General features: G+C 43.4%; 1 protein-coding gene across 1 annotated transcript; it reads right to left on the bottom strand.

The window, feature by feature from the left end:
* Positions 1 to 1,775: 1,775 nt before the first annotated feature.
* Positions 1,776 to 5,652, bottom strand: LOC119567967. The gene is made up of 2 exons (XM_037916068.2): positions 4,751 to 5,652; positions 1,776 to 3,421 (listed from the first exon to the last, which is right to left on the bottom strand). Exons 1-2 carry the CDS (start codon positions 5,228 to 5,230, stop codon positions 2,993 to 2,995), a joined length of 909 nt encoding a protein of 302 aa, XP_037771996.1. The 5' UTR covers positions 5,231 to 5,652; the 3' UTR covers positions 1,776 to 2,992.
* Between the last annotated feature and the right edge of the window lie 6,640 nt (positions 5,653 to 12,292).

Raw genomic sequence — 12,292 nt, 5'->3', positions numbered from 1 at the left:
AAGTACTCCTTTTCTTTTTGCAAATACAGACTAACACGGCTGTTACTCTGAAACCTGTCAATAATAGGCCTGTGTTCGTTATATCCATCACAGTCCACTCCCATGGGTCTGGTGTTCCCAGGAAGGGTGTATCTGGAATAAATTGAGAGGAACATGTAGGGAAAGTGAATTTCGATCTCGTCACCAAGTATTCATGGCAGAACACTGCTTCTCGGAGCTACACTCATCCAATCAGAGAAGAGAAACAAATGGCCAGTGGCCTATGCGACTGGGAAATCTACAAATCTATTAATATGAAACTGTTACGAATTATACCTGAGAGGACATGCACACAACTGCTGCGAATTATACCTGGTAGGACACGCACACAAATGCTACGAATTACACCTGGTAGGAGACGCACACAAATGCTGCGAATTATACCTGGTAGGACACGCACAGTTCAAATCTAGGCTGAGGCACATAAACAAAGTCCACAACTGCAGAGTTCCCAAAAGACACTAAGTTTATTACGCTCGAGCGTGGTGCCCCCCTGCTAGCCAGGAGGGGACCCCGAATACAGGTTATACAAAGGTTATATACTTTTTAGCAAAGCATGTTGCCCTCGTGCGTCGGAAACCTTAGCCAATAAACAAACCCTTTTCTTATCTACCACCTATCCCTGCTTGGTGCATTCCTCGTGCTAAACTAGTATGTTAATTACACAGCATGGTCCTAAAGCCATGCATCAGTAACTTTTATTATCAGGATGGGAGGCCTCACATCAAAGGCCAGGAGATAGGGAGTTAGAGACTGACAAAAAACAGATACTGGGAGTCAAGGCAGGCTGGAGACAAGGAGGAGGATTTTCACAGGGATGCAGTATCTAAGGATCACTCCTCCTGGTGTATGATGTGCTTGCTTTTAGACAATGGTGGGCCCCAAACCAAAAGTGGAGTCACATGTGCTAACTTTTCCTTAACAGTAACACACAGTCTTTCCATCTGTCTGGATCCTAGCACAGGGGCCATTACAACCTGAGCTAAAAGACTCCTAACCTAGGTTGTAGCTGTCTCATCGATGTCTAGGTGGTCACGCCACCACCATGGGGTGACAGAACCCCACACTGTGTGGGTGTGGCATACAAATATAGACCAGTGGACATGACAGAGAAACAGGAATTTGACATTTTCGGGCAACTCAGGTTCATTTCTAAATGAAAGCGAACTATAATAGAAAAAAGGTTAAAAATTTAAAATGGTCAAAATTGAAACAAAATGTTTTGAAATGACTGATACATTTTAATCAACATGAAGCAATAATTTCCCCCAGATTTTTGGTTGGAGAAAAATTTCAAGATTTCATCTGATGGGGAAATTTGGTGAAATCTCTAAGATTTTTGTGGCACAGGGAAAACCAGTTCCTACCTATCTCTGCCCTTTGGGACCATGATAAAGATACTGCCTAGCTCTTGTGTAATGCTTTCCATCCATAGGTCTCAAAGGAGGTCAGTAGAATTATCCCCATTGTGTGTATGGGGAAACTGAGGCACACAGAGATGCAGCAACTTGCCCAAGGTCATTCAGCTATCCATTAGGCCACACTGCCTCTCACACTCCAGCAGTGTAAGTTAACTCCCCCTGGCCAGTATAGTTGATGTGAGGGCTCGGCTCAGAGTAGTCCAACCCACCTGCTCAAGGCATTGTAATCAGCTTTCAGTTATTCCATGAGTTTGACTGTTTGTGTTGTTCCTTGAGTGAGATCATTCAAGCCAAACTAAACCAGCGAGACAAGTGTTGAGTTTCAGAGTGCCTTTATTTTTAAATGCCTTCCACATAAAAATATGAAAGTAAATGCTAAAGCAAATCTATTGCATATGAAAAACAGCTGAGCCATGTTTGCTAGGTAAGCCTTGTATTTAAACTATTTAACAGCTGCAGCAGTCTTGAGCAGATTATTGGCAGTCTCTCGGATTTTCTTCCTGAACACAAATCACTGTGGTTACCTCAAACTTCTATCTACATTTCAAAAACTTACTTGGCCATTGGAAGATATTTTAATGATGAGTGGTCACCCTATAGCCATTGTTTAACTAGATATGGACAGAGTTTTAATCATCCTTAATTTTAATTTCTCTTTGCTTTCCATTTCTGCTGTTCTGAAATTGAGAGAAGCAGGTTATGAGGTTGTGTTGCAGCTTTTCCCTTATAGATTACACGACTATTAGAAATCAGAAATCTGTAGTTCCTTGAGATGAAAGTTTTGAGACCTCATGAGGTGAATGGTTGGCGATCCTCTGAGATGAAGGTATTGAGACCTCTTGAAGTGGAAAATTGGAGAACCCTTGAGGTGAAGGGTTGGAGATCTCTTATGGTGAAGAACTGGAGACCCTGTGAAATGAAGTTCTCACACCTGAGTTGTAAGACTTACACATTTGAACCCTGTGTCATGCTTTTACACATACCTCAGGAAATCTCATCCAGCAGAGGTGTAATGCTGCTACGGATCTGGCACTTTGCACTCAGAGCTCTCTCCCCCTCCCCACCCCCTCGGCATCCAGACACCATTCTCATGGGAGGGGAAGAGGGACCTAAAGAGCCCAACTGTTCAAGGCGGCTCCACTGCCATTTCCTCCTCCCCTCCTGTGAACAACAGGATAGGACAGCTCTTCCATCTTGCCCTCCCTGGAGCATCAGCCTGGCAGAGGAAGAGGAGGAGCCCTTAGAGCCACCCTCCGCAGCCTGGAATGGGGAGGGGAACCCACTACAGCCCCCCCCCCCCCCCCAGCCTGGGAGAGGAAGCCAAGAACTGCAGGGGGAGGCTGAGGAGCAGAACTGCTGGGGATGCATGTCCTTCCTTATTCTCCACTTTGGTTTTTGTGCAATTAGTAGATTGCAGTTGCTGTGCAGTCATGGTTTGGTGTTATTACTGGTATAATAATCAGTTACCAGTCTTTCTGTGCTGTCATATTAAAATACAGAAAAACTCACACCCTTGGACAACTTGAGATTTCTCATATCTCTTGAGGTGATGGAGTCGATGTCCCTTGACGTAAAGGACTGGAGGTCCCTTGAGGTAACAGACTGGAGGTCTCTTGAGGTGATGAATTGGAGGTCCCTTGAGGTGAAACGCTGACCATTACTATTTCTCCTTGGTCAGCTGAGCCTTCTCTTGAATTGTTACAAACCCTATTTATCATCTCAGTTATCTCTTTTTTGTCAATAGGGTTCGATATTGTTTCCGGGTCAGCTAAGTATTCATCATTTAGGCGTTGCCAGATAGCCTTTTTCTTCTGTTTTAAAATATCATCATAAACTTCTTGCTCTAGTAGCTTCTTGGTTTCTTCATCCACTGTTATGTTTTCTGTGTAGCGCTTCTTGCAGCAGCACGCGCATGCCAAACCGATACTGACAACAGCAACCATGATAAGGAGTCCAACAATCTTTGAAAAAAATCAATATGTTAAAACCTGTTATTTGCATTAGACTTTTTTTATAACTCTTTTATATCCCACCAGAAGGGTCTAGAGGACAAATCCTTTTATTTATATTTAGCTACAATGATCATCATAGAGTAGAGGCCAGAAGGGACCATTAGGTTTGGCTTCCTTATCTGCATAAACAGGGGAATCTCAAATAGGAGTAGAGAGGTTATTATACCTCTGTATGTGGCACTAGTGTGACCACTCCTGTTATCTTATGTCCAGTTCTTGTGCCCACAATTCAAGACAAATTTTGATAAATTGGAGAGGTTTCAGAGAAAAGCCATAAAAATGATTAAGGGATTGGAAAACATGCCTTATAGTGAGAGACTCAAGAAGCTCACTCTATTTAGCTTATCAAAGAGAAGATTAAGGAGTGACTTGATCACACTTGTAAGTACCTACCTGGGGAACAAATATTTCATAATGGGCTCTTCAATCTAGCAGGCAAAAACCTAACAAAATCCAAAGGCCAGAAATAGAAGACAGAGAAATTCAGACTGGAAATAAGGCATTTTAACTCCCCTGGAATATGCAAACAGGAGCTAACAAAGAGGGCCCACCCAGCTCCTCAAAAAGGTGCCTGAATACATTTAATAATCTCTTTACAGAGTTGTTGTAGCTGAATTGGTTCCAGGATATAAGAGAGAAAAGGTGGGTGGGGGAATATCTTTTATTGGACCAAGATCTGCTAATGAAAGAGACAAGCTTTCGAGCTACACAGATCCGAAGAAGAGCTCTGTGTAAACTTGAAAGCTTGTCTCTCTCACCAACAGAAGTTGATCAAATAAAAGACTTTACCTCTCCCATCTTGTCTCTTTGAGAATCTGGACCTACATTCCTTCAAGGACTCAAACATCTGGGATTGCCCCAGGAAATGAAAAACATTTATTTATTGAGACATTTCCCATCCATACAGGAAAAGGAAACTAGTGAAAAAGAATTCGGTATATTTTGTGACACCAATGAAACGAATTCAGATAATTACACTCATTGTGTAGCTTCCACCTCTCAGACATGTTTTTTGTAATTAGTAATCTTATGTATATTGTTTATTCTTTGCCTGAGTTCTACAATCAAGGATGGACGTCCCTTTAGAAAGCTGAAGAAATAATGAAACCTCGGCTCTCATTGTGTAGCAACTGGTGGCAGACCTGGCTTTCTCTATTTTTTTAATAGAAACTATTTTTCCTGCGCAATATAAAACACAAGTGGCAAAATTCTAGAGCAACTCAAGAAAACCGGCTGAATGAAAGCAACATTTCATCTCTCAAGGCAGGTGAATCTTACCTGGGAAACATGATGACCTGTGATATTGCCCGTGGCGCAGCCAATATATCTTCCATCCAGAAAAAGTATCACTATCCACAACAGAGCAGGAAAAAAAGCCTTTAAATAACTGCCCCAGCTGCTCTTAAACTTGCACTTGTCTGTAGACAAAGTGTCTGTAGACTGAGTTTTGCATTTTTTGACATAGTAGTAGAATTCGTTTTTTCTGTCAGAAGGACTTAGACACACTGGCTGGAAAATTATGCCTAATATAAAAAAAGTCACAGCTGGCAGAAAGAAATAGAAGACGCAGTAAACAATTTTCAGTGTCCACTCTTCTGGGCATTGAAACTCAGATTCCGTTATCTTTTCAAGCACGATCAAAATGAGTGAATATAACGACGTTGATATAAGAGTAAAATGTTTTTTCCATATTTCAGTGAACTTACTGCCAATTGCCATTTTCACCTCTGATGAGATTTTCCCCAGCTCAAAGGACATAGTGAAGTCTGAAGACTGAGTGAGTACATTCAGATATGTGGATGATCAGGGACCTTGAGTAAGAATGAAAGTGAAAATAGTGCTTTCTCAAAATAGCTCATGCTCAGCTGTTGAACTGTGATAACGCCTTAGAGACACAATTGTTGGTTTGTGTGTTGACAAACTTCATAGCTTCAATTTCCAAAGCACTCAGATTACAAACAATTCAACGAGGGGATCTGAAATCTAATTCCAGTTCTTCAAGACAGTTTATTCCTAGCTTCTCAGCGGAGATCATTTTTTCTGCAATAAACAGATAATTCCTTTATAGGTGTAAAATATGAGGTTTCTGAAACTTACATTAAATCAATCAGGAGAGCATTGTGTCTCTAAAGAAAGAAGATAACCTTAGCTAAAAGCCCATTATGGTTGAGGGGTGGATTGAATGCAGCAATAGAAAAAATGCAATATATAACAAATGTGAAAAGGGGAAGTAAGCACAATCATAGAATCATAGAACCATAGAATATCAGGGTTGGACGGGACCTTGGGAGGTCATCTAGTCCAAACACCTGCTCAAAGCAGGACCAATCCCCAACTAAATCATCCCAGCCAGAGCTTTGTCAAGCCTGCCCTTAAAAACTTCTAGGGAAGGAGATTCCACCACATCCCTAGATAACGCATTCCAGTGTATCACCACTCTCCTAGTGAAAAAGGTTTCAGAGTAGCAGCCGGGTTAGTCTGTATTCACAAAAAGAAAAGGAGTACTTGTGGCACCTTAGAGACTAACCAATTTATTATGCTCAAATAATTTGGTTAGTCTCGAAGGTGCCACAAGTACTCCTTTTCTTCTAGTGAAAAAGGTTTTCCTAATATCCAACCTAAACCTCCCCCACTGCAACTTGAGACCATTACTCCTTGTTCTGTCATCTGCTACCACTGAGAGCAGTCTAGATCCATCCTCTTTGGAACCCCTTTTCAGGTAGTTGAAAGCAGCTATCAAATCCCCCCTCTTTCTTCTCTTCCGCAGACTAAACAAGCCCAGTTCCCCCAGCCTCTCCACATAAGTCATGTGTGCCAGTCCCCTAATCATTTTTGTTGACCTCCGCTGGACTCTTTCCAATTTTTCCACATCCTTCTTGTAGTGTGGGGCCCAAAACTGGACACAATACTCCAGATGAGGCCTCACCAATGTCGAATAGAGGGGAACGATCACATCCCTCGATCTGCTGGCAATGCCCCTACTGATACATCCCAAAATGCCATTGGCCTTCTTGGCAACAAGGGCACACTGTTGACTCATATCCAGCTTCTCGTCCACTGTAACCCCTAGGTCCTTTTCTGCAGAACTGCTGCCAAGCCATTCGGTCCCTAGTCTGTAGTGGTGCATGGGATTCTTCTGTCCTAAGTGCAGGACTCTGCACTTGTCCTTGTTGAACCTCATCAGATTTCATTTGGTCCAGTCCTCTAATTTGTCTAGGTCCCCCTGGATCCTATCCCTACCTTCCAGGGTATCTACCTCTCCTCCCAGTTTAGTGTCATCTGCAAACTTGCTGAGGGTGCAATCCACACCATCCTCCAGATCATTTATGAAGATATTGAACAAAACCGGCCCCAGGACTGACCCTTGGGGCACTCCACTTGATACCGGCTGCCAGCAAGACATGGAGCCATTGATCACTACCCGTTGAGCCTAACAATCTAGCCAGCTTTCTATCCACCTTATAGTCCATTCATCCAGCCCATACTTCTTTAACTTGCTTGCAAAAATACTGTGGGAGACCGTGTCAAAAGCTTTGCTAAAGTCAAGGAACAACACGTCCACTGCTTTCCCTTCATCCACAGAACCAGTAATCTCATCATAGAAGGCGATTAGATTAGTCAGGCATGACCTTCCCTTGGTGAATCCATGCTGACTGTTCCTGATCACTTTCCTCTCCTCTAAGTGCTTCAGAATTGATTCCTTGAGGACCTGCTCCATGATTTTTCCAGGGACTGAGGTGAGGCTGACTGGCCTGTAGTTCCCAGGATCCTCCTTCCTCCCTTTTTTAAAGATTGGTACTACATTAGCCTTTTTCCAGTCATCCGGGACTTCCCCCGATCGCCATGAGTTTTCAAAGATAATGGCCAATGGCTCTGCAATCACATCCGCCAACTCCTTTAGCACTCTCGGATGCAGCGCATCCGGCCCCATGGACTTGTGCTCGTCCAGCTTTACTAAATTGTCCCGAACCACTTCTTTCTCCACAGAGGGCTGCTCACCTCCTCCCCATGCTGTGCTGCCCACTGCAGTAGTCTGGGAGCTGACCTTGTTCGTGTAGACAGATGGCAAAAAAAGTATTGAGTACATTAGCTTCTTCCACATCCTCTGTCACTAGGTTGCCACCCTCATTCAGTAACGGGCCCACACTTTCCTTGACTTTCTTCTTGTTGCTAACATACCTGAAGAAACCCTTCTTGTTACTCTTAACATCTCTTGCTCGCTGCAACTCCAGGTGCGATTTGGCCTTCCTGATTTCACTCCTGCATGCCCGAGCAATATTTTTATACTCCTCCCTGGTCATTTGTCCAATCTTCCACTTTTTGTAAGCTTCTTTTTTGTGTTTAAGATCAGCAAGGATTTCACTGTTAAGCCAAGCTGGTCGCCTGCCATATTTACTATTCTTTCTACACATCGGGATGGTTTGTCCCTGTAACCTCAATAAGGATTCTTTAAAATACAGCCAACTCTCCTGGACTCCTTTCCCCCTCATGTTATTCTCCCAGGGGATCCTGCCCATCAGTTCCCTGAGGGAGTCAAAGTCTGCTTTTCTGAAGTCCAGGGTCCGTATTCTGCTGCTCTCCTTTCTTCCCTGTGTCAGGATCCTGAACTCGACCATCTCATGGTCACTGCCTCCCAGGTTCCCATCCACTTTAGCTTCCCCTACTAATTCTTCCCGGTTTGTGTGCAGCAGGTCAAGAAGAGCTCTGCCCCTAGTTGGTTCCTCCAGCACTTGCACCAGGAAATTGTGCAAATTTCGGGGGGGAGGGATAGCTCAGTGGTTTGAGCATTGGCCTGCTAAACCCAGGGTTGTGAGTTCAATCCTTGAGGGGGCCATTTAGGGACCTGGGGCAAAAATTGGGGATTGGTCCTGCTTTGAGCAGGGGGTTGGACTAGATGACCTCCTGAGGTCCCTTCCAACCCTGATATTCTATGATTGTCCCCTACACTTTCCAAAAACTTCCTGGATTGTCTGTGCACCGCTGTATTGATCTCCCAGCAGATATCAGGGTGATTGAAGTCTCCCATGATGTCTCCATGTGATCTAGTAACTTCTGTGAGTTGCCAGAAGAAAGCCTCATCCACCTCATCCCCCTGATCTGGTGGTCTATCGCAGACTCCCACCATGACATCACCCTTGTTGCTCACACTTCTAAACTTAATCCAGAGACTATCAGGTTTTTCTGCAGTTTCATGCTTGAGCTCTGAGCAGTCATACTGCTCTCTTACATACAATGCAACTCCCCCACGTTATCTGCGCTGCCTGTCCTTCCTGAACAGTTTATATCCATCCGTGACAGCACTCCAGTCATGTGAGTTATCCCACCAAGTCTCTGTTATTCCAATCACATCATAATTCCTTGACTTTGCCAGGACTTCCAGTTCTCCCAGCTTGTTTCCCAGGCTTCTTGCATTTGTGTATAGGCACTTGAGATAACTCGCTGATCGTCCCTCTTTCTCAGTATGAGGCAGGAGCCCTCCCCTCTCGTGCGCTCCTGCTCGTGCTTCCTCCCAGTATCCCACTTCCCCACTTACCTCAGGGCTTTGGTCTCGTTCCCCCGGTGAACCTAGTTTAAAGCCCTCCTCACTAGGCTAGCCAGACTGCTTGCGAAGATGCTCTTCCCTCTCTTCATTAGGTGGAGCCCATCTCTGCCTAGCACTCCTCCTTCTTGGAACACCATCCCATGGTCAAAGAACCCAAAGCCTTCTCTCTGACACCACCTGCATAGCCATTCATTGACTTCCATGATTCGACGGTCTCTACCCAGGCCTTTTCCTTCCACTGGGAGGATGGACGAGAATCAATATAATTTAAATATTATGATGTGTAGAACACTGATAAGGAAAGCTAAAGACATCAGGTAAAACTACACAGATGGCAGGGCTAGAGAAAATAAGGGCTTTTTAAAATATATTAGGAACAGAAAAAATCCTAGCAAATATTTCTGTTCTGAATTTGGAAAGAAGTAGGATAATGTTTTTTGTGAGGATGCTGAACTACTTTCCAGTCCTTTAGAAATGAAGGGTGCTGCTAAACAATATCTAATATTGATAAACATTTTTAAATCAGCAGGCTTGGATAACTTGCACCCAAGAGTCCTAAAAGAGTTGGCTAAGTAGGTCTCTGGCTCAATGATGTTAATTTTTAATAAATCTTGGAATCCAAGGGAAATTCCAGAAGACTAGAACACTGCTAATACTGTGCCAATATTCAAAAATGGAAAGTGAAATGACCTAGTTAAATAGCCTGGTTAGCCTAACATTGATCCCTGGAAAAGATGATACAGCAATTGATAAAGAATTAAATGACTGGAATATAATTAGTGGCAGTGAAGAATTGTTTTATGAAAATAGGTCTCTTTGATCTAGCAATTCAAATTCAAATAAGGCACCTATTTCCAGTGGATAACCATTGGATAACTCTTAAGGGAAGTGGTGAACTTTGCATCTCATGCGGCTTCCAATCCACACTGCCTTTCTGGGACATGCTTTAACCGAACACAAATCATGGGGCTCAGTACAGGGTAACTGGGTAAAATCTTCTCTCCTGCCTCCCAGGAAAATACCCTAACCATTGGGCTAGTTTGGGGCTGTTCCTGTAGAACAGTTTCAGTTGTTTCAGCTAGTTTCAGTTGTTCCTGAAGCAGCTGTTCCATTTGTATAAATAATTAAATAGGTAGCCAGGCAGTAACTGACTGTACAGACCAGCGATTAGGGCAGCCCCCTGTGAGGTGACAGCCCCATGGCCAAGTCCCTGCCATGACAGCTGGTTAATTATTACAGTGGAACAGATACAAGAGGAGAGATGTAGAGGCCACTGCCCCAGCATGCCACCATTGACTTGGCTGCTTTGTGCAGGTCTTCCAGGCAGCAGCGGCAGAAGAAAAATCAGTTGGAAAACAATCGGAAGCTGATCCAGTGACAGGACGGGGGCTGCTCGGGGCTGGGAGTCAAACACTGCACTTTACACTGGCTTCGTTTCCACCTGAGAGCATCCCTTTAAAGGTTCAAATGGCCTACTTTGTTCTAAGGTCAGCTGGCAAATGTTATAAACAATGATAAAGAGAAAAGGCATTCCTGCGATTGTCAGCCCTTTGATGGGGGACTATGTCTGTGCTCTGTGTTTGTTCAACACCCAGCACAATGAGTTCCTAGCCCGGGACAGGGATGTCTAGATGCTACCACAGAACACACAATAAATCATAATAAAAGGCCTGGAAAAATAAATCAAACACAGCAAAAAATCTCTCATGACAGGCCTCTCATTAGAAAGTATCAAAGCTCTTCTACAATCTAAATGAAGACTCAACTTCCATTTTACAGCTGAGGAAAATGAGGTACAGAAAAGCAAAAAGGTGAGAATGGAACCTGACTCCATATGTTGCTCTCTACCACTAAACCGTGCCATCTAACCTCTTTGCACACACTACTGGGAAGTCATTTTAAGTGAACAGAACATACTTTAGGCCTACCCCGACCCCCTGAATGCTGAGCAGAATGGTTTTATTTTTGCCAGGGCTGGTAAATTTTCATGCTTAATCCTCCCACTGAAAACAAGGCAATGCAAGCCAGGAAATGAAAAGTTACAGGGGTCAGCTACTTCTGTTCCAACCTGAGGCCTCTTCTACGCAGTGCTTGTGTCCTGATATAACTATGCCACTTGTGGGGGTGATTTTTTTTTCTGCTATAGTTATACCAGTGCAAACCCTTAGTGTGAAGCCAGTTTTACTGGTATAAAGAGCCGTAATCTCCTGTCAGTTTGGGAACAGGTGTATTTAGGCTTGGAAAGATTCAATTTTCGTTGGTAAATGTTGGTGAAGGCTGATTTTACCACTTGCGCACACAAACCCGGAAAAACATATTTCCATCCATAATAATCAAAACTTACAGGTAAACAGGGAAAGAAGAGTGCTGCTTGAGAACGTGTTAGACTCCCACGTTCGCGTGTATAAAACCTGCTGTGAGAAATGCTGCCCACAGCACGGATTTACAGCGCTGCTAAAACAACTGCCTTCGAAATCTTTAGCTTTTTGAATTGTAGCACCATAAATAGCCCCATCATCTGACCTCCCCCGTGATTTCCTGCCACTATGGCGATTTGAACAGATCACAAGTTTAAAAATGCTTAAAAGCCATAATTCGCCACAATTGTGAAAATGTAAACTGATAAAAATTGAAACTTTGCTGTCAAAAAAATCAATATTATCTGCCAATGTTATACAAAAAATGAAAAATGAACACTGCCAAGCCCAGCTATGCTGGTATACCTGCATCCACGCTAGCTGGGCTGTACCAGACGGTTATACACAACTTATGTGTGCAGGACACCCTTAGCATCACATCTGTGATGCCATTCGCTGAAGTAGCATATGTTTGTGTGCTTAAAATTCTGTTGTTGCAAGTAAAATCAAAGCTTCCTAGAATGACAGAGATAAGCGGGGGGGAGGGGAGACCTTTTTTAAGGTATGTCTTATTTTGTGTGCTTTTGTTAGTGTGTCACTGACTGAATGGTTAGTCGGTTTCCTGTTATTGTCTGAATCTACTCTCAGGGGGAAAGAACAGCTTTTCTTTACAAGCAACAGGAAATGTGGTTGTTTAACCATAAAAAACCGACAAGGGGAACTTGGGTGTGGAACTTATTTTTTCACTCTTCCTACCTTTAAACTGAATGGATCTCAAGTTTAAAGTCCAGAGGACAGGATACAATTTCAGTCTGGAATTGGGTAAATAGGAGCCTTTGAACCTAAGATATAAACCTTCCTTGACTGTCCTGGAGAAAAGAGACAGAAATATGACATGGTGAATATGCAAACAATACCACA

This window comes from Chelonia mydas, chromosome 13 (assembly GCF_015237465.2).
Source record: "Chelonia mydas isolate rCheMyd1 chromosome 13, rCheMyd1.pri.v2, whole genome shotgun sequence".
In the NCBI taxonomy this organism is placed as follows: domain Eukaryota; kingdom Metazoa; phylum Chordata; order Testudines; family Cheloniidae; genus Chelonia; species Chelonia mydas.
This window is presented reverse-complemented; position numbering and strand designations above follow the sequence as displayed.